The sequence below is a fragment of the Crassostrea angulata genome, chromosome 10, assembly GCF_025612915.1.
Source record: "Crassostrea angulata isolate pt1a10 chromosome 10, ASM2561291v2, whole genome shotgun sequence".
Lineage (NCBI taxonomy): Eukaryota > Metazoa > Mollusca > Bivalvia > Ostreida > Ostreidae > Magallana > Magallana angulata.
Genome location: NC_069120.1, coordinates 37,399,958 through 37,427,058, shown reverse-complemented (window position 1 = coordinate 37,427,058; position 27,101 = coordinate 37,399,958). Strand labels below are relative to the sequence as shown.

The 27,101-nt window shown below is 33.8% G+C and overlaps 3 protein-coding genes and 1 pseudogene across 5 annotated transcripts in view; 1 reads left to right on the top strand and 3 right to left on the bottom strand.

Moving 5' to 3' along the window:
- LOC128167719 (protocadherin Fat 4-like) overlaps nucleotides 1-21,414 on the top strand; it is a 35,321-nt gene extending 13,907 nt beyond the window's left edge. The window contains exons 5-27 of one of the 2 annotated variants that reach the window (XM_052833597.1): nucleotides 6,088-6,195; nucleotides 6,335-6,442; nucleotides 6,569-6,682; nucleotides 7,121-7,288; nucleotides 7,691-7,811; nucleotides 8,296-8,435; nucleotides 8,532-8,623; nucleotides 9,490-9,586; nucleotides 9,763-9,974; nucleotides 10,307-10,436; nucleotides 11,658-11,740; nucleotides 11,870-11,957; nucleotides 12,129-12,254; nucleotides 12,380-12,459; nucleotides 12,580-12,820; nucleotides 13,072-13,284; nucleotides 14,844-14,963; nucleotides 18,942-19,103; nucleotides 19,218-19,403; nucleotides 19,531-19,662; nucleotides 19,856-20,044; nucleotides 20,244-20,455; nucleotides 20,571-20,709. In XM_052833597.1, the coding sequence (XP_052689557.1) occupies nucleotides 6,088-6,195; nucleotides 6,335-6,442; nucleotides 6,569-6,682; nucleotides 7,121-7,288; nucleotides 7,691-7,811; nucleotides 8,296-8,435; nucleotides 8,532-8,623; nucleotides 9,490-9,586; nucleotides 9,763-9,974; nucleotides 10,307-10,436; nucleotides 11,658-11,740; nucleotides 11,870-11,957; nucleotides 12,129-12,254; nucleotides 12,380-12,459; nucleotides 12,580-12,820; nucleotides 13,072-13,284; nucleotides 14,844-14,963; nucleotides 18,942-19,103; nucleotides 19,218-19,403; nucleotides 19,531-19,662; nucleotides 19,856-20,044; nucleotides 20,244-20,455; nucleotides 20,571-20,610 (3,162 nt within the window). In that variant the 3' untranslated portion in view covers nucleotides 20,611-20,709. Of the gene's footprint in view, nucleotides 1-6,087; nucleotides 6,196-6,334; nucleotides 6,443-6,568; nucleotides 6,683-7,120; nucleotides 7,289-7,690; nucleotides 7,812-8,295; nucleotides 8,436-8,531; nucleotides 8,727-9,134; nucleotides 9,264-9,421; nucleotides 9,587-9,762; nucleotides 9,975-10,306; nucleotides 10,437-11,657; nucleotides 11,741-11,869; nucleotides 11,958-12,128; nucleotides 12,255-12,379; nucleotides 12,460-12,579; nucleotides 12,821-13,071; nucleotides 13,285-14,843; nucleotides 14,964-18,941; nucleotides 19,104-19,217; nucleotides 19,404-19,530; nucleotides 19,663-19,855; nucleotides 20,045-20,243; nucleotides 20,456-20,570 lie in introns of those variants that run through there. The other variant, XM_052833596.1, reaches the window with a different exon arrangement.
- LOC128167721 (putative nuclease HARBI1) lies at nucleotides 3,918-4,961 on the bottom strand (annotated as a pseudogene).
- Nucleotides 20,673-24,551, bottom strand: LOC128167720 (leucine-rich repeat-containing protein 74B-like). 2 transcript variants are annotated; one of them, XM_052833598.1, is made up of 12 exons: nucleotides 24,041-24,551; nucleotides 23,620-23,795; nucleotides 23,320-23,427; nucleotides 23,042-23,132; nucleotides 22,835-22,881; nucleotides 22,594-22,675; nucleotides 22,384-22,466; nucleotides 22,080-22,274; nucleotides 21,848-21,937; nucleotides 21,440-21,712; nucleotides 20,950-21,035; nucleotides 20,673-20,829 (listed from the first exon to the last, which is right to left on the bottom strand). In XM_052833598.1, the coding sequence occupies exons 1-12, from the start codon at nucleotides 24,126-24,128 to the stop codon at nucleotides 20,673-20,675; spliced, it is 1,476 nt and encodes a 491-aa protein (XP_052689558.1). In that variant the 5' UTR covers nucleotides 24,129-24,551. The 2 variants fall into 2 exon arrangements, with proteins under 2 accessions (XP_052689558.1, XP_052689559.1); XM_052833599.1 differs by lacking the exon at nucleotides 23,320-23,427.
- A 128-nt stretch (nucleotides 24,552-24,679) lies between these two features.
- LOC128167722 (riboflavin-binding protein-like) lies at nucleotides 24,680-25,591 on the bottom strand. Its single transcript, XM_052833600.1, has one exon. The coding sequence runs from the start codon at nucleotides 25,485-25,487 to the stop codon at nucleotides 24,912-24,914; it is 576 nt and encodes a 191-aa protein (XP_052689560.1). The 5' UTR covers nucleotides 25,488-25,591; the 3' UTR covers nucleotides 24,680-24,911.
- Between the last annotated feature and the right edge of the window lie 1,510 nt (nucleotides 25,592-27,101).

The window sequence follows — 27,101 nt, the reverse complement described above, 5'->3', positions numbered from 1 at the left end:
ATTTACGTCAAAAATCATCCTGCATGGAAAAATGTTTTTTTAATTGTTTAATACACGCAACATCTAAGTTGAGAATTTTTGCTGCTCAGCAAATTAGGTTCCAACTTAGATTATTGTTATGTTACGATACAATTATCTCTGGAGATGACTTATTCCATTTCAATAAAGGTTTGAAAAGCTTGTGTTGACAGACATTAATCTGCTGCAATTTATTTTCACAGTGGCCTGAAAATTAAAAAACCTATGTAAATAACATAAAATGATTTGCCCTACAAAACCTTGAGTGGAACAGCTTTGCATTATTTGAGCATATAATAGTTTTAAAAAGACTGCCTGACCAAAAAGCTTAATATAATGAATTTTGATTACCGTGCCATTTTACAGGTGTAATGCTTCGGAGCAAATTGATCAGCCGTCTCATTTCTTAATTACCTCTTCTATCTTAAGAAAACGGTGTTTCATATACATGTACATTGTATTATTATAAAGCTGAAAATTGAATCTTTTAAAAGCTTAGATGTCTTAAGATGGACGTCTACTTAATGTCGATTTTTGTTTTTAGTATAACGTTTTATAGAATTCACAAATACATATTATTTATTTACAAAACCGGTTGTATTGTACACATGTTTATATATAACTTCAAGTCCTTTTTGAAGTTGAATGGTTTTGAACTGGAAACCAGTTACTAGTATATTTTTAGCAATACAAGACCTCTGCACTGACAAGTTGAATTTGTTTCATCGCTTTGGGTATACATTGTACTGTAATACCTGATGGCAAAAGGTGGTGACCTGTACACCAAGAGAAAAAAAGCACAATGTTTTCGTTAAAGATATAAATTAAAGGGGCATAGTCAAATTCTACTTTTCTGTTTTTATTTTTTGTAATGCTTTAGGAATGCATTTCTAATGATCATAGGAAATTTGAGAGTCGGTTGTATAGTTATAAGCAAGATGCAGGGCTCACAATTCTTTGTCATGTAAACAAGGCTCATGCCATGTTTTTGTTTACATACTATTAGGTTCAAAATTCCAATACAAAAATATTTTTAAGCTGATTTATCTATTTTCGTATTTAGTTTAAGCATTAATGAATAGTCTCTAACCTTTAAAATTTTCATTTTTGGTATTATACTTGAATTTCCACTTCAGCATTCTAATGTAAACAAAAGCTATGTATACATGGCAAAGAATTGTAATCTCTGTAGCTCATTTACATGTTTAACACAACGAATGACACTCAAATTTCGGTTCCCTATTCAAAATGCTTTACTGAAGCATTGTAAACATTATAATCGGGAAAATAGTTTTTAACGAAAACCGTGACAATGTCCCATTGAAATAATTAATCTGTGGGCATGTTCACGAAAGTATCTTAAGATTTGTCCTAAGACATGTCCTAAGACATATCTTAAGACGAATCTTATGACCAATCTGAGACATATCTTAGGATGTTTCTCGAAGCTATCTCAGACGTGTCCTAATTTAAGACATCTTAATTTCAGTTTGTATGTATCCTTAGAAGAAAAACAGTTTAAAACGATGATACAAAATACTGTTCTATACTTTGGAATGTATTTTTTCAATCAGAAAACATAATTTGGGTACATATATCATAAATAGAGTAAATAAAATCGTCTTAAAAAAGGATTTATATTTTCACATTAGTATTATATAAACTGTGCAGTGTGATGAGCATTTGGTCGTTATTGATTTACGGTAAGCGTTGTAACGAAGCGGGGGAGGGGGTGTTAAAAGAATAATACATGTACACATGTATATATTTATATATGAATCCTGTGTGTCTATTTCAACTTTACGAAAACTCCCAAACTTCATATTCTTCCCAATCCCTTTCCCATCCGATCTTGTGTGAGAGAGAGAGAGAGAGAGAGAGAGAGAGAGAGAGAGAGAGAGAGAGAGAGAGAGAGAGAGAGAGAGAGAGAGATTTCTTGTGAAACATTCACTACATTATTGTTCTTTTGGATTTTTTATCTGCCTTTAATCTAATAAATGTAAGTGATTGCCTTCAATATTATGGAATTTTAACATGTAAATAAATACTTTTAGGAAAAGCTAATGTATGTAAATGAATGGTTCACACAGCAGTCAACATACACTTGTAAAAGCACGTGTACCTTGTTTATGTTTTTATATGATCAGCCACATGCTATTGGTAATTGGTTTTAATTCGCGCCAGTCTTAAATCATCCGTGCGTCCAGTTCTGTCCAGTGCCTATTCATTACATTATACATGTTAAGCGAGTGAACCATAGCCATGTCATCAAGAAATAGAAATCCTAACTTTTCTGAGACTGAAATTCAAATCATTCCCAAAGAAGTGGAGAAATGCAAAGGAGACTTGTTTTCAAGACTGTCGACGGTAACGACAAACAACACAAAAAAGCGAGTATGGGAGGCAATTTGCGAAAAAAAACTCATCCGGACATGCCAGGAATGTGGATGAGATACGAAAGAAATGGACGACATACATGTCAGAAACAAAGAAAAAAGTAGCGAAACAAAGAAGAGAGCTAAAAAAAGACTGGAGGAGGCCCGCCGCCGGCTGATCTGACGCCTCTTGAGGAGTTGGTGATAGGTATAATTGGGGACACGCCCATTGACGGAATTCCTGGGGGTATTGATGTTGGAGGGGAGACAGAACTCGGTACCGCAACCCCCGGTCCATCCAATATGAGCGAATCAGCTGATGTACCGGTATAGTTGAGGCTGCATTGAGTCCTAGACTTGATCACGGTACGTGTAAACAATCATCTAATTATTATATTAATAAGATGTAATATTGAACATAATATAGATAACTTTTGATTTTGATTTTTAAAATTCTTATACATTAAAATAAATGAAGAATCAATATGTAAAATGTAAATATTATAATTTTAATATTATTACTTTCAGAGCAGGAATCCCGTAGCAGTAGACTCTCCACTCGTGTTAAACAGCCAGAGGACACTTATGGAGCAAATATTTTGCGTTTCCAAGAAGAATTGGTGCAGATTGAAAGGGAGAAACTGAACGTTCAGAAGGAACTGCTAGAAATTGAAAGAGCTTAACTTTTAATCAAACAACAAAAACATCAAGTGTACCTCTCCAGCATGGGGGTAACTTTTACCAACGTTGAATAGATACTTGCATCAGATTGATTCTCTGTGTGCGTTCGTTCTTCCTTTTTTTTTCTTTTTTTTTTTTTTTTTTTGCTCATATAAAATTTAAGAAAATAAATACAAATTGCTCACAAATTTTATTATACATGTATTTATGAATAATGGCGTATTAAAAACATATATCAATATGATAAAATAGATACATGTACAAAGGACTATATATGATATGGGCCTAAAACAGCCCCCTAATATTAACATCATCATTTTACTGTAATTCTTTGTTTTTTTGTACATATATATATGTGATGTTTTAACATAATGTTCATTTTGATTCAACTGCCCACAATTTAGAAATATGACATCGTAAATACAACCTTTTCCCGCCATTTTTGCATTTTTGGCATAGAACAGCTTGTTTTCAAGCAGTTTTTCTTTCAGAAAACATAGAGCGCATGCTTGAACAAACAAATTATTTCAATCAGAGATGTATCTATCCAAGGCTAATAAGTGACCAAAAAAATTTCCTTGTTCAAGCATTCGCTTTTTATTGCCCATTCATAAAAAGATACGAAAAACATCAATTTTTGACTGATTTTGATTGAATTATAAAAAAAAAAGCGTCTCTTCTGACGTCATATACTGCCAGTGAGTGCAAATAAATCAAATAAATAGGTGAGAAATATATCTTAATCAACTCTTCTAAAATATAACATAACATTTTTTGTGCCAGAAACACTTTAAAAATGGCGAATTATGGGGGCCAAATTTCACTCATATCATATATAGTTCTTCAAGCAAATCGTCCGTTGATGAGTCTGTTTCTCACTTTCACTCCGTCGTTGATGGGACCAATATACTGTGGGCGCCCAATTCGCCCTCTGTCATGGGCATCGACACAGTCCGCCGGAATGGGGACTCCATTGTTAATACACATGTTGTGCAGAACTGCAACAGCCACCGTAACTCTGCATTCCTTCGTGGGTGAATAAAAGAGAGATCCTTCACTTGTGTCGAGGCACCTAAATCTTGATATTAGGACTCCGAAGCTGCGTTCCACGGTATTCCTTGTCCTGATGTGAGACGCGTTGTATCTCTCCTCCGGTCTGGTTGTTGGGTTCAGCACTGGAGTGAGCAGCCAAGGCCGCAGGGGATAGCTGATGTCCCCAAGGAGCCACCCCTCAGGAATTGCACCCCTCTCATACATATCTTTCAACGAACTGTTTTCTAGAATGAAAGAGTCGTGTGTGCTGCCTGACCATTTTGCTACAATGTTCATGAATCTAAGCTTTGAATCACACACAGCCTGCACATTAATGGAATGGTAGTTTTTTTCTATTTACATACAAGTGTTCATCAAGAGATGGTGATTTTATTCTAATATGGGTCCCATCGATTGCACCTATGACATTTGGGAAGCCTGCAATATCACTGAACCCCCGCATGATCTGCACTGAGTCGATTTGGGTAGGCATTTTAACATACTCAGGAGAAAGTCTCACTAAACAATCAGTAAAATCATTAATTATTCTAGACACGCTAGGTCTGGATAGTCTGTGCACATCACCTAGAACGGCTTGGAAGCTGCCGGTGGCGTAAAATCTCAAAGCTACCATCACAGCGATACGGGTAGTGGGCGTGACCTCAATGTAGGTCGTCACAGGTCACGATTGAAGCGTCCACAAAGGTCTATTATGTTATGACGGGGCAGTTTGTACTTACAGATGATATCTGTGTCATCTAGGTAATCAAGCGGGTTGTCGATATCTCGAAATATGCGGTCGCGATGTAGGTTTGGGTTTCTTCTTCTCATGTAGTTGTAATAGGCGACGGCCATTTGTACTAGTTAAGACACCTGTTAGGATGTCTTAAAGTTAAGATATTTTTTAAGACATGCCAAATAGGACGGCTTCAAGAAATTCACTTAGGACTAAGACGTGTCCTAAGTGATGTCTGAGACATATCTTAGTCTTAAGATAGCTTCGTGAACATGCCCACTGGAAGCGACATTCTGTTGAGATATTTTATCTATAGTGTACGATGCGTATATTTTTTCAAGCGGAAGCTGCTGAAACAAGTAAAAAGTTTGCTGAAGTCCCTTTTATGATTTTTATGTTTTTAAAATTTCAGGCAGATAATTTGACATATTGAACACTCCATGAAAAAAAATAACATTACAAATAGAGACTTTATAAGGTATTTATCTCTTGTATACAACCCTGAAATTTTGAAGGTTTTTTTATTTGTTTGGTTTTTTTAATAATGAATCATTTAGGTCACTGATTCAGAAAAAAGGGTCCGATAACCAATCTTGTTACATAGCATGGAAGGGGCTTTTAAAGTAAACACACCGCCGCCCCCTTGTTAAACCAGTAGCAGAGTTATACATATGTAACATTATAGATCTTTTCTCTGCAAGAAGAGCCAATTAGTTTGAATTCTCTCTCTCTCTCTCTCTCTCTCTCTCTCTCTCTCTCTCTCTTTCCAAACATTTCGGAGCCGTAGTTATTTTAAATTTATATGAATCCAAACCAAAAGTTTCTAAATCTTGCCTTTATAGTTTTGGGTTCGCCTATGCTTAATATTTGGACTTCTTCATGAAAAATATCAAACGAAGCCAAATTCGTTCTTTAAATGTATTTTAAAAAACTGAACTTGCATTAGTTTTAATTTATTATGTAGCTATCAAATAAATTCATTGCAGTTCAATGTTTCATCAATAAGAACATAAGTAAAAGTAAACGATGCTTTTGAATGCCAAACGATTGTACAAGAACCTCATGCGGATTGATACAACATGGCTTTGTGCTGTAGTCTATACATGTGCCAATCAAATTGCTTGGTCAAATAGCGCGTTATGAACATGCAGATACTAGTATTGAATTATTCAACCTCACTAACTCTTGTAAGTTTGTTTATACAATCAGCAACGTAGATGTAATTGTTTGATGACTTTATTTCAGAAAAGTCCCACAGAAACCAAGTATTTCCTTGTGCAACTCAAGATTCGAGACATCAACGATAATCCGCCCATCTTTGTTAATGCTCCGTACACAGCTTCAGTTGATGAGGTCAGATATGGTTGTGATTAATCAACTGACATTAAATACATTTTTTTTTCTGTTCAAAGAAATCATATTTTTCATCCGTCAGTATTTGCTGTTTCACTTGTGTATAAATTTGAATTTAATGGTAATTTTAAAAATACAGTCAGCTCCTGTTGGAACCACAGTGTATTCTGGGATATCAGCAACAGATTTGGATGCTGGATCAAACAAAGAGATAGAATTTGCCATAGTTGCTGGAGATGGTAGTATTGTAAGTAATCATACTTTTTCACAATGTAGGATTTCAACATGCTTCAAATGTTCTATGTAAACATGTTACAAGCAGTGGTATTTGTAGGGAAATAGTCAGAATAATATTTTTCTGTTTGATTTTCAGAATGATGGTTCCACCAGATTTCTACTCCCGATAACATCACGAGGAGAAATTGTTGTCAGACAACCATTAGATTTTGAGTCTGTTCAGTCATATACTCTTACAATATCTGCAACTGTAAGTATAATCATTATTCTTGTCAGTCTTTAATTGATGTTTATAATTGAAAATATGTTAAGATATTTTAAACTGTATTCTTCACTAAAGATTTTTTTTAATAAAAAGAGAAGGTTGTTATTAATTTTTTTTTTCTAAATCTTTTAAACTTTCAAATGTAACTTGATTGAAGCATATGATAAGATTGTTATGCTCTATATATATATTATATATTAATGTTTCTTAAGACATCTTTTTGTTTTAGTTTTGCACTATCAATATTAGCTTCAGATGGGTTTTCTTGAAAGTGTTTTGACACATACACTTTTTAAGTTTGCAAGTGATGAGTCAATGTAAATTATAAAGATTTATTACAATGACAAGAAATACCTAACTAAATTATGTACAACTGTTTAATCGTTAGAACAATATAGAATAATTCTGATTCATTTTATTTAGGATAAAGCCAGTAATCCTGCTGACAGAAGACAAGCTACCACCACCATAACAATCAGTGTCAATGATGTCGATGATCTGGGACCCAAGTTTGTGTACACCGGGTGTGTTGAGGTGGACAATGTCTGTTTCAACCCAATTTATTCAACTAGTGTGACATCTGGATCGACAGTAATTTTTTTTTTGATATTTCAGAAAAACTTAATCATCAAGATTTACAGCTAACCAACTATCAGGAAACTATGCATTTCCCTTTAAGTAGAATAATCATATCAAACAAATCAATAATTAAAACATCTCTGTGGTGTTTATGTAGATACATGTATTTTTAGAAATCTAGATATATATGTAAAGTTAAACTAAGCTTTAACACCTAAAGCTTAACATTCAAAAACAAAATCAGAATCTTTTTAACAAAAAAGTCTATTAACTCTTTTAGCAAGTTGTCTCTTCCTCTTATATTGAAGCAATTTAATCTGTGTTTCAATGCAACAGGACGACTCCATCTAATTAAAATTAGAACTTTCATCTGCCCCCCGGTTTTGATATGTCCATTTGTTTCTATTTTATCAGGGTAGTACACTTGTATTTAATCCTGTACCACTAAATTCTGGTAATCCAAATGCTGTTGTGAATATTGTGGCAGAGGACAGGGATACTCTCAATGCACCTATCAACTGTGTTATACAACAAAGTAAGTATACAGAAAGAGAAAAGGGGAATTTTTTCACACATGCACTAATGAATTGTATGTTGTTTGTTATTTTATTCCCAAAATTTACCCCTGTATCTTTCTTTGATCATGGTATTTCAAGGAAGTCTGTTCAGTGCATGGAAACATTCAGAACCTCTGTTGAATTGACCATCTAGAACACTTTCAAATATTGATATTCAAGTAGTATTTTTGTAAAGGATACCAAACAAGCTCAGCTGATAAGCATGCTCTTACTGAATATTTGTATAGCTAGTACAGTGTATATATAGCTAGTATAACCACTTCAATAAACCCTACTACCTCAAATACCTACTTCTCTAAGTCTTGTAATGTTTTTGCATTTTTCATAAAACAGGATCAACTAATACATGTATAACTTTTAATAGTTATCTAGAAGTGTACAGACTTTTAACTCAATGAAAGAGAAATGAAATATTCATCAATATTCTTTATTTGACCACAGCTCTTCCAACTGGCTACCAGATTAGGTTCCAGGTTACCACTCAACAAGTGTCAGGTTCAGCTAACCAGTACCAAGCTATTGTAACCCAGACCAGTCCCTTGGATAGATCCCAGGTTCCTGAGCTCGAACTCTTCATTGAGGTCAGTTGTTTTTCAGTATGATGATGCTGGTTATTTTGGAGTGCTTGATTGTAGAATAAAATCATAAATGATGTTTCCATTTTAACCCTACTGTAGGCTCGAGAAACTCTGACTAACAGATATTCCAACAGAGCGACAATAAAGATGACTATTGCTGCAGCCAATAACAATAACCCAGTTCTCACTGTGCCATTCCAAGGATTCATATATGAAAACTCTCCTGTAGGAACAATACCAAGGAATAGTGACGGATCTAATCTGTTGAAAATCTCAGTCACTGATCCAGATCTGGTATGTTTTGCTTTAAGGAATCCCCGAGAAGTTTATGTGTTAAAGATATAGGATCTGTTGTGTGAATTGTGATGTCAGTTTTCTGTTGACGGGAATACAAACAATTTTTTGTATGCCTATATTGAATAGAGTTTATGATAATTAACTTTGAGAGAAAATGACAATTGCAACAAGTATATAGTCTTGATTTGACTTTAAACATACAAATTTAGTGTACCGGTATTAATTTAGTTTCTGCACAAGTGCTATATTTGCTCTTTGATTTTTTTTACAACTCTGGAAATGTAATTAAATTGGTATATTTGTTAAAATATATATTGTGTGAGAAGATTAATGCATTATTGTTGATCATACAAAATTTTATCTTAATTATTGTAAATGCTTTTAAGTCCCTTGTATCTATTTAAGATATCTGGTGAGATTGGAACATACTCCTACACAGTTAGTGGAACGTCGTTGTTTCGAGTCAACAGTGAAGGATATGTGGAAGCTGCAGCATCTATTAACTATGAAACTAATCCTGTGGTCACTTTTACGGTAAGTTAAAAGAATTTGTTACAGCACTAAGTGAAGATCGTTCATTTACAAAATGATACATTTTGATGAATTAGATTTGTATCTTAAACTGACATGGTAAATTATCAAAGTATGATTTTCTTTCAATATATAATCTATTTCCTCCACTTTCCACACAGGTGACAGGAACTGAAGTAGGAACACAGAACCCAAGAAGTGGAAGTGTACAAGTCACTGTCAATGTCAGAGATCTGAATGACAATTCTCCCGTGTTTGAGGCACCAAGGTATACTGACACAATTGTTGAAGGGGACTACACTACCAGCAACCAAGTTCTTTTGGATGTAAGTTCAAATCAGTGAAATAAAGATAACCCCTTCAGATATTGAACAATTTGTATATTATTAAAAGCATGTACATATATATATATATAGCAAGGAATGAAAATGTCAGTTTGTGCTGACAATTGGGTATTATTTAAAACTTTTTTCTTCTGTAGTACAATTTTTAATATTTAAAGGTCAAAGCTACAGATGATGATAGTGGTGCCTTTGGTGATATTGCATATACCATACAAAGTGTTTCAAACAATGGGGCTTCTAAGTTCACCATTCGGCCAAGCTCACAACAAGGACAGGCCTCAATCAGCTGTGTGGGAACTGTTGCAGAAGGGGAAATCTATGTCATTATGGTCCAAGCTACAGACCAAGGACAGCCTATTGCAGAAAGAAGGTGAGTTCAAAGTGGAAACTTAAGCATTTGTTTTTTCAAAGCATATTTCTATATATCAAGGTTCAAGATAAAAAAAGACTGCTATTCAGAAGACACAGTTAACATTATTTTTGACTTTGTTTTCCTTTACTGACTCTTTACCCTTGCCCTGGTTCCCCTACTCACCACCCACCATGCTCCATTTTCCTATTCCACTTCTTCTTGACTGTCACTGTAGACATGTAAATTGCTTGCATTGACAGTAATAGCACAAAATGATGATAAATTACTGAAAACTGAATGCAAAACTGTGCAATCTCAAAGTTTGATATTTCGTATGTATGTGATTTTAGGAGTACCTCAGTACCTGTAGAAGTGACCGTGACCCCATTGGGAACACGTCCTCCTGTCATTGATGCTGCCGCCCTTGCAATCTCTGTCAGTGAGGCAGTACCAATAGCCTCTTCTTTGTGGACAGTTCCAGTATGTATAATATTACATATATCACACAAAATATTTTTTAAGTCAATTACAATACTAATACATTTACCTCTGTGGTTTTTTCATATGAACTTTAATACTTTTTTTTTAACATGGAATTCTAACTTCAATTGTAAAAATCATAACAATGCTACATATCGCCAGTAATTGTTAACATGTACTAATGTTATCTGTAGTTATGTATTTGTGTTCTGGGTTTGCATATACGTTGTTAATAAAATAATGTAAAACTAATCTCTAGAAAAATTATAGAACGTGGAGATAGTCAAACTAAATTGTTGTCCATTTTAGCGCAGATTGTTCAAGTGTCACTTGTAACATTTACCTTTAACATTATCACTGGAGCCACACAATGGTGTGTATCTATAGCGAGAATGATTTAATGCTGGTAGTTATTTACATGTTCATGCCTAGTTTAACATGCATGGCTTCATTCATACCTGTTCGTGGATGATCGGTAGGACATTGGGCAGTTCAAATTCTCAAAATGAGACACTGGCTTTTTCATTTTCAGCTATAGTCCTATTATATGTACTTCACGATGGCATACAGATTTAGCTACATTTCATAGAATTATGATTGTACACCATTAAGAAAGTCTTCTAGCAAATAGAACCATTATTACAAGGCCTTGGACTTTCCGTAGGACGTAGCTATCACTTCTTGCGTCAAAACATGTTAAAAATGATGCTGGATTCAAGTGAAATATGCACCGATTGCGCAGTCTTAGCTCAGAAGTCAGACAAATCGTGTTGATTTCAATGAGCTTTCACTGAGTGGGCAGCAATGAAATAGACAGACATACGTGACATTGCTGTTTGACACAACTACCCAAAGTCCAAGCTCCTGTAATAATGGTTCTACCATTAATTAAAAGTTAAATTTACCAAGTCTCTTTAAAAAGTAGGCTTTCTATTATCAATATAGATGCATACATATATTTCTGGTAGATCTTTTATTGCAACAAAAGTTTAAGATTGCAAAAAATCTTTAAAAAACTGTTTCAAAGCCAAACTTCTTTAGAATGCTTTATTTTGTCTTCTGTGCACACAATATTAAGCTTTTATTGCTCTATCTCCTCAACTTTGTAGGTAGATCCTTTGGGAGGAATTTATATATCAAATCTCTTTCCATGTAGATTTGCTGTAAATGATTTGATTTGATATTAAAAAATGTACATGCAAATTCATTTTTCTTTGACAGGCCAGAGATCCAGAGGGCCTACCTCTAACCTTTACAATAACTGCTGGAAATGTTAACAGTGATTTCATAATCAATTCAACAACGTAAGTCTATTTTGTACCAGATACAAATTTAAGATCAATGATGCTTATGATTTCTACAGCTTGATGAGTATCATCTGCGTGTATATGTAGATAATGTGTAAACATTTGAAATGATGCTTTGTAATTTAGAGGTGAACTAAGAACAGCAAGACGTTTGAATAGGGAAGGAACACCTCAATATACGCTAAATATTCAAGTTCAGGATCAATCAGGATTGGTATGGAAAAAAAACATTTTATCCATTAATTTTTTTTTTCATTTCATTTCCTCAAAACTGTTCAATGCATTCATTTTGATTCATAAGATAAAAGAAAAATCAGTGTCAAAGAGATTTTCCAGTTCATAAAACATCAAAGTTGATGGAATCGAATTGCTTTGTTCCTTGTAGACTGCACAGACAACACTTACAATTATTGTACAAGATGTCAACGATAACAACCCTGTTTTTATACCAACGTCCTACACATTTAGTGTGTCTGAGGGCAGAACAAATGAACCTGTAGGAACTGTTACGGTATGATTTGATTAATATAAGTATCTAAATAGAAGATTCAATATTTTGATTCAAGGCTCTTTAAGAATTTTTATATACTCTAGAGTACAAAAGAGTACAAAAGGAGCTCCTTTTTTTTACCTTAGGCAACAGATTTAGACACAGGAGCTAATGCCCTTGTAAATTATCAGATATCACCATATTCATCAACTGACTCTGCAAATTTGTAAGTACATGTATAGGTTTTCTTCAGCACTGCTGCGCTAATATTTGAATCTTTGTAACTGTCATCCTTAATCAAATTCTGTGGTTTTAAATTCAATAATGACATCTGATATTGCACCAGATTTTTCATCACTTCAACTGGAGCCATCACAACAGCGACAGCATTAGACTATGAAGTTAAGCAAAGACACGTCATTCTGGTGCTGGGCACCGATGGAGGTTTTAGCAGCAGGACAGGAACAGCCACCGTCACCATCAATGTTCAGGATGTGCAGGACGTGATTCCTTTGTTTACAGAGACCAACATAGAACGCTCTATTCCAGAGAGACAACCAACTGGGACATCTGTGGCTCAAGTCTTGGTATGTATTATTAACTTTATTGGCTATTGCCATATTTGATCAAATTTGTTAACCATGATAAAAGATTCATTATATGCTAAATATTAATGTTCAAATTTTATTTTAATTGGGTTTTGTTTTAAAGTCTGTATTATCTCAACCATAGAATAAATGTGATTTGTGAATGTGTTTATTCAGTATTATGGAAAATGTTTGTAAATGGTTTTGGCATGCATGTATTGCAAAATCATGATGATATTTTGTTTGTTCAGGCCATAGATCAGGACACAGTTGATAGCATCACTTACAAATTCAGTACAGGAGATTTCAGTGTTTTCAATATAAACTCAATCAGTGGTGTTATTACAAACAACCAGCTTCTGCAATATGAGACAAAGAGCCGCTACGTGTTCACAGTGACAACAGCCGAGGGAGAGTCTTCTAGTGCTCTCTCTGCAACAGCAACAGTCACTATCAACATACAGGTAAGTATCTTAACTAACCTAATTGTGGATGAGGTAAACAAATGCCTTTAAGGGGGATGTGCGGGCATCTTGTACATTTGATGGTAAGAATGAAAACATTTCTTGAACTAGTTTGTTTCTGTCCGAAACTGACCAAAACTGCTGCCAAAAGATGTAAAAGGAATAAATATGAAGCCATCCATGTCATTTTGTTTGAAAAGTGTGCATACAAGAACAGGACTTTGCCGTTTTAATTACATAGAACAGCTGTCGAACTGCGCAGCTACAGATTTATTTTGAAGATTTAAGAATCTGAACAATATGAAGGAGGTCAATTGGTGTCCTCTCTACAACCAGTTGTTGAGAAAAAGGTGTAAGCTTGCTTATTTACATTTTGTATGTTGTAACTTTGCCTTAAAGTAAGGTACTTTATTCTTAAAATGGACCTTAATTCCCACAAGATATATTTGTCTATGCTTGTAAAAGTACATTGAAGATATATTTTTATTGAAATTTAATGTATACCGTTAAAATTTAAAACAATCACTTTTTTTAGACGTCTGCCCCACTTCTAAAAAGAATTTACTTTAATTTATAGTTTTAAACAAACATGGGATAGATATAGAGATGTATATTAAATTCAACACGGATTGTTATGAATTGACTTTTTTTTCTATTAAAATATAACGCCAGTATGTCTCCATAGACACAGGAGTTCTAAGTATAGACTGGATTTATCATGTTCTAAAAATAAATCCCATGCCGACTGCTAAAAAATAGGGTACCCTGTTTTTAGGCAAAGTTACAACATAAATGTGCAAGATTCAAACTTTTTCTCAACAAATAGTTGTAAAGAGGATACAAATAAATCTCCTTCATACTTTTTCAGATTTTTAAATCTTCAAAATAAGTCTGTAGCTGCGCAATTCGACAGCTGTTTTAAGTGAATAAAAACGCAATGTCCTGTTCGTGTATACATAATTTGCAAACAAAACAAGCATTCTGAGAGTATTGCATAAGCAATACACGTCCCCTACCGGTTTGTAGAAATTTATTTGATACACACCGAGCCCGATAACGAACCCGATCATTAAAAAATTTGAATATAAAAAATTAATTTTCTCGAAAATATGTCAACCAGACGCTACAAAAGTGTAAACTTGATCTGTAGTTTGACATTTTGAAGCTACTCGGCAAGTTTCATGTCATTCGTCAAACCCATAGAGAAAAAAAAACAGTGGAAAACTGAAGTGGGACAGACGGACGGACGGACAGACAGAAAGACGGACGGACAGACAGACAGACGGACTGACGGACGCAGAGGAAAGCTATAGTCCCCTCCGGTGAAACCGGTAGGGGACTAATAACATGGCGAATCTCATATTTATTGCTTAAAAAATTTACATCTTTTGGCAACAGTTTTGGTCAGTTTCGGGCAGACACAAGCCAGCTCAAGAATCGTTTCTATTCTTCTCATCAAATGTACAAGATGGCCGCACATCCCACTTAAACAGGTTATATAAATATTTCATAATGGTCAAACTTTTTGTGTTGATTGATGATGTGGTTTTTCTTCTCAGGACATCAACAATTACCCTCCAGTGATTCAGGCTGTGCCATCCAATTTGCAATTCCTGGAGAACATTCCTGTGGGAACAGAGCTTTTGTCCAGTATCACTGTGACAGATGCTGATGCTCCGGTAGGTTCAGAGAGTGATAACATTTAAACATGAAAATGATTTCTTTGGTGATTCATTCGGGTTATGAAGGTAGCGACAATGCAGGTAAATACATGAATATATAAATTTTTCCTGTTATGATCGCTACCTTCATAACCCGCATGAATCATCAAAGAAAGCATTTTGTTGTTTATATTAACATCTTTAACTAAATAATAAATTGATTATGAAAAGTTAGTAAAATTCACTCAATTACTGTTAATGTACGTTAGCTAAAAGAAACAGCCAAATCGTCTCCTGTGAGACTTTAAGTCTGGCATCATCATGATTATTCAGTGCAGTCCGTGATTTAACCTAGGTCCCTGTAGGTTCAGTCCAATTCATAAACAGGGGCATGTCAACTTCAGTCCTTTCACTTTCAGCCGCTGTAAATTTCGACCAATCGATAAATAGGGCGTGTACATTTCAGTCTGGCTGTTTCTATAGAGCTATGAATTAACTATAATTTTCCGTAAGAAATAGAGGAAATTATACTTGGTAGATGTAAATATATTACAACGATTTTTATACATTGATCTACGAAAGCCGAGAAGGATCATTCGAGATTCGAGATTCGAAATACGAGATTCGAAATACGAGATTCGAGATTCGAAATTCGAGATTCAATATCTAAATTAACCAATCAAATCATGGATCTGAAACCTGTATCCTAGCAACATCAAACTGTTCTAAATAAAGATCATTCGTACATGCTCTTTCCTACAAATAAATGTCATTATAGCTCTTAATAAATGCTATGTTCACTTCTCCCTACCTAACTAAATAATTATGTGTATTTACTTTTACACAGAATATCTAAGTAGACTAGTAATAATGCAGTGTGCTTCGCGGATCTAAGTGATTTTGTTTGCCCTGGTGCATTTCCACCTGATGCGTTTGAACCCTGGGGTATTTCACCACCAGTTATAGTTTAAAACCCGGGTTTATTCACCCCTTTTGTGTAAAAATGCGGTTATGGTAGAGAACTTTATAAGCGTAGCTAATTTTTTCTGTAGGAGGTCCTAGGCCAATTTTAAAAATTTTTACTATGTAAATTTAATAAGCTCCAATTTTCCCGAGGAGGGGGTCCAGATCCCCTGACCCCCTCCTTTTTAGATCCCCGCATGAAGGTTAGTACATGTATCTAAATAATCTAAATATAAATAACCTGTCCTGTTTCACTAATAAATATAAGCATTACTTATCGTTTTTATGTATGCATACAGTGATACACTAGTACTATGATTATAAACAAATCATTGAGATATTATCACATTATACGGAATTATTAATAAATACAATTTTTTTTCCTTTTCCTCAGTAAACAACCTATTATGAGTCTTACTTTTGGAATTGTTTTCAATATAGAAGGATACCTACTCTCTACAATTAAAGGTAGGGATGATAGGGTGCCAATTTGTTCACATTGCCGATTTCTTGTGCAGAGAACTGTAAAACTTTTTAAAAATTTGATTGTGCATTAATATTTCAAAATTAATTGTTGTACATGTATTTTGTTATAATTCATTCATTGATATATCAATAAGAAAGATTAAAAGCATATGTTTCACAGCCAAGTTAAGTTTCTCTGTAGTTTCCTACCCCCCCCCCCCTTCCCCGCACCAAAATTGACAATAATAACATATGAGTCATACAAATGTTTACTTTTTTTGTAAGTAAATCTCTAAGGATGTAAATAAGCACTGCAAACAAAGGTGTGTGTATTTAATATACTACTACATTACACTTAGCCAGATCAAATGTAATCAGGATGAAGCTTTTACCAATTTGTCGCCATACACACAGAACACCAAATAAAGAAACTGTGAGTGGTGTGTGGAATGCATAAAAGATGGCGGCAAATTATCTCAAATAATCAGTGCAAAAACCAATAAATAGACTGTTATTTGTTACATATCCTGCAAAAACATTGATAAAAAATGTTATCGTCCCATAACATAGCCGATTAAGTTAATGTGTACATATGGTCAACGTACATGTAATTCTAATATACAAGAAGGCGGACGTATCAGGCGGGGATCCAGAAAATTAAATTTCAAAAATGATCGGTTGAATTACATTAAATGCTTTGAAAATTGTTTTAAACTATCGCACGGGTCAAAATGCATGATAGAAGCTATGTACAGTGTAATTTGAAACTTTCATTTTATATCAATATGTAGTATTACCTATTATAACAAATGAGAGTATAGCACAACTGCCACAAGCAATACATGTCCTTTACCGGCACCACCTCCCTCCCCATAAAAAAATGAAACAATTGTCGTTTTATTTGCTAAAATGTGTGTGGTTCAAGATTTTTCTAAAGGACATACCCGATTAGAATTGAAAATGAGTCGTAAGTTTAAAACTAATTTTGTCAATTTTTTTAGATTCATTTGGTTATATTTTGGTCCATTTGGGTACTAAATAGATGCACCAGCGCAGCTCTTATTTATATATAATCAGGCCATAAATTCAAAATATTTTCAAAAATTAATAGCTTTAAATCCAGTGGATGAAAAAAAGGAAAGCAAGTCGAACTCGATGAGTGCTAATACCTGTGTTGAATGAATGGTACAGTAGGATATGCGCAAAAAAGTCCCGTCTACTCTTCCCTACCCTATATTAATTGGAATATTAAATCCGATTATAAGAGTCAAATTAAAAATCAAGTACGGATATGTACCTGTTTATCAAAAGTAAAACTACTCATAATTTATCTACAGTGCATCGTTATGGAGCTACACAAAACGTTTTATATTAATTTGCCGAGCCAAATAAAAAAAACCTGGAAAACGAAGAGAAAACAAAGTGGGGACAGAATAATTGGCAAACTAATTAGGACTTTATAGCCCCCCCCCCCCTTCTTGAAATGTATATACTGAAAACAGATTATTGGAGTACAACATCCGCACACAATTTAAAGAAAATTTCATGTTTTTTTTATCATTTTCGCTAGCTAATGTAAGACATCACAAATACCCCAAACCCCCTCACGGAAAAGGAAATGCTAGGTGATGAGAGAGAGAGAGAGAGAGAGAGAGAGAGAGAGAGAGAGAGAGAGAGTCGATGTAACTCACAGGTGCGCTAACACCGTTAAAATTAAAGCTTGCTTGTTGGTCTGCCCTACCCTAGCTACCTCCTCTCTTTTCTCCTTTTAGAGGCTTAATTATTGTCTATATATGCTTGTAACAAATCAAATCAATTTCAAATTCTAAATCAAAACTGAATTTGACACTACAAAACTCTGTCTGTCTGTCTGTCTGTCTGTCTGTCTGTCTGTCTGTCTCTCTCTCTCTCTCTCTCTCTCATATATCGACAATGGCATTGCCATACCCTACAATACACTATTCTTATTTGGATTTTTGTCTACGAGGTTGTAAATCATTATATCTTCTATGATTTAAAACTTTATCATAACCTATATTTTGATATGTCGATTATTTCATTGAGTTTCGTTTCATAGCTAAAACATTTAGATTAAACAGATCTTTCTTCGCGAGCCAATTTTTACACAGTTGGGGCGAATACACTTCGGGTTAAAATTGTTCGGGGGGAAATACATACAGGGCAAACAAAACCACTTAGATTCGCAAAGCCAACAGTGTTATTTCTAATTAAATTGTTTATACTGTGTGGGGTTAATTCATCAATGTTAATTTAACCATGAAATAACCACTATATAAGAGTTATTAAGACATTTAGTTGTAGGCAAGAGCATGTACGAATGATCTATATTTAGAACAGTTTGATGTTGCTAGGATACAGGTTTCAGATCCATGATTTGATTGGTTAATTTAGATATTGAATCTCGAATTTCGAATCTCGAATCTCGTATTTCGAATCTCGTATTTCGAATCTCGAATCTCGAATGATCCTTCTCGGCTTTCGTATTGATCATAACGTTATGCGTTTTATCATCTGTTTATTTCATTGCATTTTTTCCTTAAAACACAGAATACTGCCAACAGTCGGATAACATTTAGAATTACCTCGGTAACTTCTAGTGCAACAGTTCAAAACCCAAACTTACTACAGTGGTTCTACATCAACCCTGATAATGGAAAAATAACCCTTGCGCGGTCATTTCAAGAAGATCCAGGGGTTACCAGTTACAATGTAAGGTTTTGTATGATATGAATTGAATGTCTTACAAAAAAAATTTCAAATTACAATTATCTTCTTGAATTACATGTACATAACATTGATGTCATAATGTTGTTTATTATACAGATTGTTGTCAACGTACAAGATGGCGGAGTGCCACCTTTATCTGACTCCAGCAGGGTTACAATGGCGGTGATCAGAAACACTGCTCCATTTTTCCCTGCTCCCAAGACAACCACAGTCACCATTCCTAACACCCGAAACAGTGGCTCTGAAGTCACCACCTACACCGCTACAGACAATGATGGCAGGGTAAAACACTTGTAGATTGAAGATTACAGTGATACAATCATTCATATATTTAACTTATATACATGTACATGTATGATGATAGTGGAATGTGTCAAGTAACTAAGAGACGATTAATTTCTTTATCCAGCCCGAGTTTAACCAGGTGACCTACTCCATGGTAACTGACGCGACAGCATCCTCCCTGTTTAGACTGGAACCAACAAGTGGTAGGATCTTTCTGATCAGCAGCCTTACAGCTGATGATGCACCGCGGTATCTGGTATGTTGTGTTTCCTGATTCCCCTTTTAGAATTAATTTGATGTCAAAGCTTTCCGGTAACTTTTGCATCATGCGTAAACTTTAAATGAAATATTTGCTTACACATTCAATTTTCAGTAGAAAACCTTGTTAATCCTGTTGTTATTATAATGATGATCAGCCACTAATGATCCATTTGTCTTTTCGTTTTTAGCTGACAATCACAGCAACAGACAATGGTGGTTTGTCAGACACAGGAACAGTGACTGTTAATGTGATGAACCGCAGTCTGAATGACTCTAAATGTAGCACAAACTTAAATTCGCCAAGATTTCTTGCACCCGTTTACTTTGTTAATATCAAAGAAGGAGACTACTCATTGAATGATAAACAACTTATTCAGGCAATTCATTTTTTTCTAATCATTATTTTTAATTCAGTTTTTTAAACACCACACGAAATTATGAGAGAAACAAACAAGTAAAAAAAATCATACTTTTATTATCAGGCTTTCATTGATACCAATATGATGGTTAGAAAATTGCAATATCAATGTCATATACAACACACTTTGCTACAAAAATTTACTTATAATCTTGCAGGTATCTGCCACGGATAACGATGATGGATATGACGGTTATATTTTATTTGATGTCCAGAGCGTTTCAAACAACGGGAATGCCAAATTTAAGTTAGAGCAAGATCGGTTAAATACAAATGCTAATATTATTTGCTCTGGAACCTTAAATAGAGGTGAAACCTATGTAATCATGGTACGAGCTTCCGACCAAGCTCTACAGATGGACAGAAGAAGGTATGTAAACATCAAATTGGGCCGCTTAACGTTAATAATGATAAAAGTTACAGAATGTAATGGAATTTCTTATTTAACAAAATATCTTTCATTATGATCATATTCCTTTTTTCAGGAGTTCATCTGTACCTGTCGAGGTCAGAGTTGTTCCATAATCAACAAATTCCAGGAATGAATTACATTCACACTTCATTTCAAATGGAGATGTTAGTAGTGCTTATTGATTGGATTCAATGTCTAGTCGAAATGTTTTTGCATCAATCTTAGCTTTTCTGAACGATCGAGAATACTTAGTATAACTTTCCCTTCTCAAATTTTCTTTTGCATGGCCTCTTGTGATTTTCTTCATCCTTTTGTCGCCATCCAAGAATTCACTGTGACGAAAACAAATAGCAATGTCATTAATTCTCATTGACGCAAATAAGCGCATATATACGTATCAATTTAATGAACAAAAACTTTAAGTACAAGTGTTATGAAAATGTCAAGAGTACCTCAAATCAATGCTCCCATCTTTATTTTTGTCCAAAAACTCTATGATTTTATCCAGAACTAGTTGAGAGACGGGGACACCAGCACGCTATATAAAAGAGAAAATATAACATTTTTCATTGCTTGATCAACACTTGGACTTCATATAAACAAAAGTTTATTTATGTTGAAGAGCAATATTTGGTGTTCTTGTATTTTTGATATATTATAAATGTATGTAGAAAATATTTTTTATCTTCACTTTTTTTTACCATATTAATGTGTTCATTAATAATTAATTGTTTTTTGATATGCAAAACACTTTTTTTCGTTGGTGTTCATTACTTCTTTTACTTTGAATATTATTGACTAATTATTCAAAATAGTTTATTTTTTGTATTTTAATAAATAAAATGTATGCTATTTTAATTCTATTTCTTTGCTTGTATAAATTTAAAAACGAAATACTCAACAACTGTTGCAATGACCTAAACGCTTAGTGCATAAGCCTACCTTGAACAACTCCTTAAATTCATCATAAGATAAAACATTGTCGCCATCTCTGTTTATCTTATTGAAGAAGTCTTGCGCTCTGTTTTTCTCTTTCAGCATAAACAGAAGAGCGAGAGGGTCAAGATTAAATAACCAGGGCGCCCTGACCTGATTAGTCATTGTTTGATGGTCCAGGGAGGGTACAGGAAGAGGCTTTTCAAACTCCACTTGAACATCTCTTGTTTGTTGAACGTTTCTAAGAAGTTCGACAAACTCCCCATTTACGACCATTTTCTACATGAAAACAACATTATATAAGCATACATGTACATGAAACTTTTATAGGCATTTCTAAAAGGCTTTATAAAATTGCATAAATTAATAAGGGGGCCCTTATATATGTGTTTTTACATGTACACTGCATCATACCTTCAATATCAAGTGATTTAAAGATGTATTCTGCAAAATATTACCAAACAAGATGCAGGAATATGATGCTGGTATAGGATTGAGGCTTAGCTGCAAAAACGAAAATCAACATTTATTTTGCTAATTATATGTGTTTTAATGTTTTATTTAATATGAAAACAACTTCTGCCTTCAATTATTTTTTATGACGATCTGATCTTGGTATAACATCAAGCATGCTTTCTTTACTTACATTCAGTAACTTAAGCGTTTTATTTTGTGCTAATCCACGTATGAGAGCTATCAATGCTGGCGGATGAATCCGGTTATTTGTAAGGTCAAGTTCTGTCAAAATATTATTTGATTTTAACATTTCTGCAAGCGCTACGCAACCTTCAAATCCAAATCCGTTCCAAGATAAATTGAGTCTTAGCAATGATTTATTGCGCTGCAAAAAAAAACCCATGAGAAATTATACATTTTTGTTCAAGCAAAGCGTTTTGGGAAAATTTTACATGCAGCTGGTCTTTACATTTGACTACAAAGCGCATGCGTACCATCAAACCTCTTGAAATATCTACTGCTCCCGTAAATCGAATGCAGTTCCATGAGAGATCTAAAATCTCTAGCGAACTAGAGGCTGAAAAAAAATAAGTTAATAAATAATATTCAGATATGAGAATGTCGAATGCAGAGTTTTAACTTTACGTCAGAATTATACCAACACAAACATCTTTGGTTTAAGAGAAAATTAATTTATTTCTTACCAAAGGATAACTCTATAGGTCTTGTGTTTCTTGTTTCCAATTTATTGTGACTCAGATAAAGTTCTTTCAATGTTTTATGATTCTGAAAATAATGGAACATTTTAGGAGGTTTTACGTGATACTACAGTTTTTTAACATGAATACAATTGATTGATTTATCATGTGGGTTTTCAGAAACATTTCATAAAAAGGAAAGGCTAAATGTTGCGCGTGTTTTCACGAATGTTTGTTTGATACTTACAATTAATAAAGCTACCATTTTGTTGTCGCGATCCTGAATATTGTTTTCTGGATATGAAATAAAAAATTATAATTTCAAGCCTTTAAAGAAAAATAATATTTCATGTTTTTTTTCCTTTAATACCTTTTTGAAATTATTTTATCCATTATAAGTTGATAAAGCAAAGAAGAACATATAAACGAAACTTGAAATGATATGTTTGCTTACTTCCAACATCTAGCGTTCGAACCTGTGACGTCAGCAGTGCAGCGACAATAGTTTTCAAGATTTCCCCATGTACTAAACATTTTGAAATATTCTAGAACAATTTAAACAAAATATTAATACGACCATACTGATTTACCAATTCCTTTATGATTTATTTACCAAATTCAATTTGTCGGCGTGCATTTAGAGATGGTCATACTTTTCAAAAATGTGTTTAATTTCATAAAGTCAAATTTTATATGGTCAACGAAAAGAAATTGTTGTTATCAAAAACTCACGAGGTTGTTCAATGTTTTGTTGTGTTTGAGGAAGTTTGAGAGATATCGGCTCGATAAAATGTCCATATTTGTCCCAGAAAGATTTAGATCGCGTATCGTATGACCAGTCTATATTCAAAAATGAAAAAAGAATATACAAATTCCACATGTCAGTTTTCTGAAACAGCTACATTTGTATGATGAGATCCTATGACAAATTTTGGTCTTAAGATAGATCTTGCCCATTACTCATAGGTTGTCCTTAACTTTCACAGTATTAATTAACTCATACGATGTTAAAATGAAAATAATTCAACATACCTTTATTGTGTATAATATGGCCAACAGTTCCAATTTGTTCAGACATGAATTAGACAAATCAATGTCGGTAGATCCAATTTGATGCTTAAATCTAGATACACAAGAAATCCCACACTTTTGACAAGCGCCCTTATATAGCAAAATGTCTTTCTTCTTCTCTGTTTGTCTTTTAATTTCTGAAAGATAATTACCTTATACATTGTTCATCGCATGCAACATCAATTCCATTTGCTGAATTTAAAAAAAAATCCGACAAACTTTTAAACCAAACAAAAACCAGTCACTTGATCTCCTATATTTTTAAATTAAAAAAAACAACAATATTTTAGAATTGACTTTCAGATTTCTATCCTTTCCTGTATATTATTTAAACAACATGTAAACATTTTTAATTAACTCGTACTCTATTTAATTAATTCACCTTCTTTACTGGGTAGACTCTTCTGTTGGCGAAGGTACAAAAGGTAGGCTGTGTCACTTCGAAACATCCGACATTCCTTTTTTTCCATCGTAGTACCATGCCGTATTCTGAATATGCTATTCCAAGAAATTCTTCAATTTGTCAGCGATTTGAGCGAGCCAAAGATATTTGTAGTTAATGTAATCCGATTAGTAATTAAATTGATCCGCCGGGCATTTCGTCACAAAATTAAATATTTGAGTGACAAGTTCAGCCGATTATTATGTGATGAAAGTCAGTTCAGTGATTGTTTTTGCATTCCAGGGCTATTCTTTATGACAGGAATAGAAGTTTTTATATGATTCTGTCGTTTTTATACGAAATTTTATAAATGATTTCTGGATTCGTTTTATTTTAAAATTAATAACAAATGCATCTAAACTTCTAACTGCGTCAACGAAACGATTTTTTTATAAAGTCCAATGAAGAGTACTGTAAACTAATTTTTTAAAAACTGGAAGTAGTACTGCCCATCTAGATATCTGGAATGGTATCATTATGACCAACATGATCAATATATTAAACATGTCGAAATGATCTTACAACAGGTTTAAGACGAATAGTATAAACTTCCTTATTGAAGAAATCTCAAAAAAAATGTTTATACAAAATTAGTTTATTATTAACAGTATAAAATTTCTGTTTCACAAAAATGTGAAAAGGCTAACATTGCTACAAAATTATATTCTGATCACTATGTCTAATAATAATAATAATATCAGTTCGTTATAATTGAAATAAAAACTATATAACATTTGGCATCTTAAATGTGCAAGTCTAATTAAAAGCAAAGTCAATATTCGATGTTTTAAGCGATATACAAACTAGGTAATCAATAACAAGTCCTATTTAAAATCCACGCTAATCCTAAAAGACCACAAAACAACTCGATACCAACAATGGCGCTGCTCCCAATGCTCGTTTTGTCTAGTTTAGAGTCAAAGTTGTAGCACCTCTGGTTCGCGTACATATCCACTTCGAAAGAACGGCCCTTGCAGAACGCTTTCCCGTTGTTGTATAAATCCTTGATCACAACACCCTTCAGAATGGCTGAGCTGCACGCCCCGAACCAATCATCACAGAATTCCTCGCATACCGTCAGTCTCTCAAACTTGTAGAACCTGTTTTGATACGGGGCACAAATATAACACATCAGATAGTTGGTGTATCTTTGACAAGCCGGAGATGCACCTATTAACGGTTTCACTTTCCCAAATGTTGCATCGATCTCTTCTTGCATACAGCAGGAGTTCGTTTGAAACCAAGAACAATTGCGGAGATTTGATTGGGGTTTTGGTCCACGGTTTCCAAAGAAGGAACAGAACTGTAGTACCTCGGTTGCATCCGTTTTGGGAAACAAAACGATGAGAACCATGAAGGAAGTACAGATAGATTTCCAGTACGCCATGTTTTCTTTCTGATCCTATCATTAGACTTCGTTGGACATTTCGATCAATAACTTGGCGGTGCCTCGGCTTTGCAGAGTACAGACCGTTGTATTTCAATCGATATAGCAAACAAACTGAAAGAGTTGCTTCCACTGCGATTCAATGAGTCTCGAAATAATTGTTAAATTGACAAAGTTAAATGAAAACTAAATATGTCGATATATCCATACTTATACAGCACATTAATTGGTAATACAAACAAGTAAGAATCGAATATTTTTGAACTGATAATACATTATTCTTGAAAATATAATTTGCAGATTTGGCTGGTTATTTTAGGCAAATATAACGTGCTATCATTAATTGGGTATCACGGTTGCAATCATTGCGAAAATAATATACACAAATCAAGCCATAAGCGGATTTTGTAATTTAATTTTATGTGCAATGCATGGTCACTATATCATTTTATTTCAGAAAACATGGAACATTATTTGTGATTTCTTTTCTGCATGAGGAGCGTTATGATCAACGCCAAACGTCCTTCTCAATTAATTAAAACATAAAAAAATTGTTTGTAACTATGTTGTTTTTTTAATTTTAAAACTAAACTTTGACCCGTGCGTGCACGGGTTGACATATTGCATATGATATCGGGCATTTACGAATGACACACCTTATTGTTGACATTTACATAACGAAGCTTTAAGCCTACATAATGAATAGTAGAATAATCTAACTGTATCTAGGGACAGGCCTTCACCACAGTTAAAATCCCCCAATATACCCGTAATGTAGCAGAAAATTGCATAATCGCTCCTAAATAATTTTGAGAAAATTAATGAAGCTGCATTGAATATTACAGTCAAATTAATTCATAACAAACCATTTTGATGCTGTAAAAATACCTTTCATCAAAAAATTTAATTCATATTTATGAATATATTATATATACTTATATGAAGAATACAACAAATGTTTTTTACTCACTTCGAATTTACACAATATGTTAACATTCGGAACTCTCGGGATTTTTCATATTAAATGCACTATTAAATGATTATAGTTACCTCCCGTACTTCCTTTGATGAACAGAATTTATGACAAATTTGCACCGAAAATTTACACGTATTTATAATATCGTGTCTTTGTTAATCCATGCAAATGTGATATTGTGGAAACATAAAGTAAAGAGCTTCCCGTGATTTAGCGTGAATGTAATGCGCATGCGCAAGATTGTAAAATCCAAAAAAATCCAGATGATTTCCGGATTTTTTAAAGGAATTTTCGTTGATTATTAATTAGCAAAGCTTGATTGAGAAAAACTAAAAACAAATTGGTAATCTTCAAGTACCAATGTTGTTTAAAATATATTAAACAAAAGACAGTACTTTTCCGATTTCTCGGTACATGTATTAAAGCCCAAAAATTCAAGTCTATTATTTCAATGTAGGAGTATAGATTAATACAGCAAGATCAGGATTCATCGTCAATTTGACTTACTGAATACCAATTTTCCAACTTTCTAAAGGCAGAAAGGTTTTTAACATTAACTGTTGTTATCAATTATCTTTTTTAAGTAAACAGCAATACTAGAACCTCCCCGGCTATTTTTTATTTTGTTCAACGAAGAA

Coding starts and splice junctions, on each gene's coding strand:
- LOC128167720 (XM_052833598.1), bottom strand. CDS start 24,128: ATGGAAAAAAAGGAATGTCGGATGTTTCGAAGTGACACAGCCTACCTT. Junction 23,796..24,040: donor GAGTCTACCCAGTAAAGAAG/GTGAATTAATTA, acceptor ATTATCTTTCAG/AAATTAAAAGACAAACAGAG. Junction 22,676..22,834: donor AAATGGTAGCTTTATTAATT/GTAAGTATCAAA, acceptor CATTATTTTCAG/AATCATAAAACATTGAAAGA.
- LOC128167722 (XM_052833600.1), bottom strand. CDS start 25,487: ATGGCGTACTGGAAATCTATCTGTACTTCCTTCATGGTTCTCATCGTT.